Source organism: Saprolegnia diclina (assembly GCF_000281045.1).
Source record: "Saprolegnia diclina VS20 unplaced genomic scaffold supercont1.49, whole genome shotgun sequence".
Classification (NCBI taxonomy): Eukaryota; Oomycota; class Saprolegniomycetes; order Saprolegniales; family Saprolegniaceae; genus Saprolegnia; species Saprolegnia diclina.
In genome coordinates this window covers 1-2,006 of record NW_008246116.1, presented here as the reverse complement: position 1 = coordinate 2,006, position 2,006 = coordinate 1, and the positions used below count along the sequence as shown (strand labels likewise).

The window sequence follows — 2,006 nt, the reverse complement described above, 5'->3', positions numbered from 1 at the left end:
GAGGTGGTGATTGAAGGAGCTCCGGCACGAGACATTGTGTCATAAGGAACACCAAACGACGACGCAGACCTCCTGCAAGAAGAAGCAGCAATCGACTTTCCGTTGGGGTTCTCAACTCTAAAAGATGCTGCTTACGCTATGGAACTTGGATCATGGCTTTACGAGATAGATGCATGGAGGCTACAATACTGACCCATGCACAAGCTGGCGAGGCGAGGTCATCTTCTACCTCGCATCACGCTTATCACGAAGGTCCACACAACACGCTGTCGTTGGAGCTCAAGCGTCTACAGTTCCTTCTTTGTCTCGCATTTGCCAGGACTATTACTTGACAAGTCCTAAGGTCAGACAGTCCCTCGCGTTGGAGTTCGGAACCAGGTATCGCATACGGACAGTTTCATGTTGCGATGTCACGCGTGCTACGAGTTACAATGGGGCTAATTGTAGCTTCAAGGCCTCGGTGCGCTCTGCGTGACCTAAAGCTTTCCCATCTCGACGTATCAACACCACAACCCAAGTTGTGCAGGCACGTGCCAACATCCGGATCTTAGTACTCAACTCGAAATCCAATGTCGACGGCCATAAGTTCACCAAAAACATTGTTTACGACGCCGATCTCGACGAGAGAGACGTCGGAGAGTCATGTGCACTACGGCTTCAAGACTATATGTCTACCACCTTACCATTTACGAACTCGCTTTCGCTAAAAGAGTCGTCGTAGGGTCATTGGCCTCACACACGTGCATAGGCTACAACAAACATGCCAAACAGACTCGCTGCGGTCGTGGGGTTCAGAAACGCCTCTCCGTCGCGCACTATGTGCGCGTTCTTTCTGTGCTCGTCTTTGCTGGTCAGCGGCCGAGTTGGCTTCCACGCAGTCCGGTTAGGTGCCTTCGATGATGCACACAGATCTTTTCACTTAGTAGTACAGATAATGATTTACGGCCAGATTATGATTTACTTGTAAACTCTAGATGCCGACAGCCATCTCCATCGTGCTGGGGTTGAACGACTGGAATGGCTGGACTCGGGTGGCATTTCGCTGGTTGACGACGGGAATCTGCGCCTTGACATCAGCCGTGAACGCCCGCGCGACGTTCATGGCAGCGTCGTCCAGCATCACGTGAGAAAAGTCTTCGGTGATCTGCGGCTGGTCAAACCCGGTGATGATCATGATAAGCGCTAGTCGAACAGACGTTCCAGGGCGGCCTGCAAGCTCGCCTTCGACCCACGCTGCCGGGCAAAACGCCGGATCCGAAACGTACTCGGCGATGGCGCCAACGTGGTTGTGCATGGACGAGACCATGAAGATGAAGTACGTCACAAACTCATGCAAGCTGGTGAGCGAGAGCGCCGGCAACGCGAACGGCAACGCCGCGTCCAGCACCGTCCAAAAGGCAACCACCGAGGCGTCCGAAGTCACCTCGACATCTGCCGAGTAGTAGAGGGCGAGGTAGCTCGAAACGAACCGAGAAACAATGTACCAGTAGTCGATACCGTCTTCGTGCAGCGGCAGCGTCATCGTGTCAATTTGCTGGCGTGCCACCATCGCGGGAAACGGCTCGTACGCAAAGCTACCGAGCCCGATGTCCCATGTTTGCTTCATGCCTCTGGTGGTAAGCGCAATTGCACGCTGAAGCATGCCTTGGGGCCAGAAGAGTGCTCGCCCAGCGCCATAGTTGATGGCCGCCGACCGGAATGTGAACGGCTTTAGAAGACGTCGGAGCGGGTGTGTTGGCGGCAACTGCTCCCGGTGGACGACAGTTACGTGGTTTGCGATCGTCGAGTGTACGAGCAGCAAGTGGTCGATGGCCGTGACCTTGGTCTGGAGACTGCCGCGGAAGCACATCTTCACATACTCCCACTCTGCGTCGTCCGGTCGGTACGTGATGCTCCCGCGCACGATTTTGGTGACCTTGCACTTGTCGTCAAAGAAGACGTCAGCGCCGTACTTGGCGAACCCTTTGCGGACGTCCAGCGCCTGCATAAAGTTTGTTGCAATCGTG

General features: G+C 54.6%; 1 protein-coding gene across 1 annotated transcript; it reads right to left on the bottom strand.

Annotated features, from left to right (window-relative positions):
* Positions 1-906: 906 nt before the first annotated feature.
* SDRG_12344 (hypothetical protein) lies at positions 907-2,006 on the bottom strand. The gene has a single exon (XM_008618415.1). It carries the CDS (start codon positions 1,985-1,987, stop codon positions 971-973), a length of 1,017 nt encoding a protein of 338 aa, XP_008616637.1. The 5' UTR covers positions 1,988-2,006; the 3' UTR covers positions 907-970.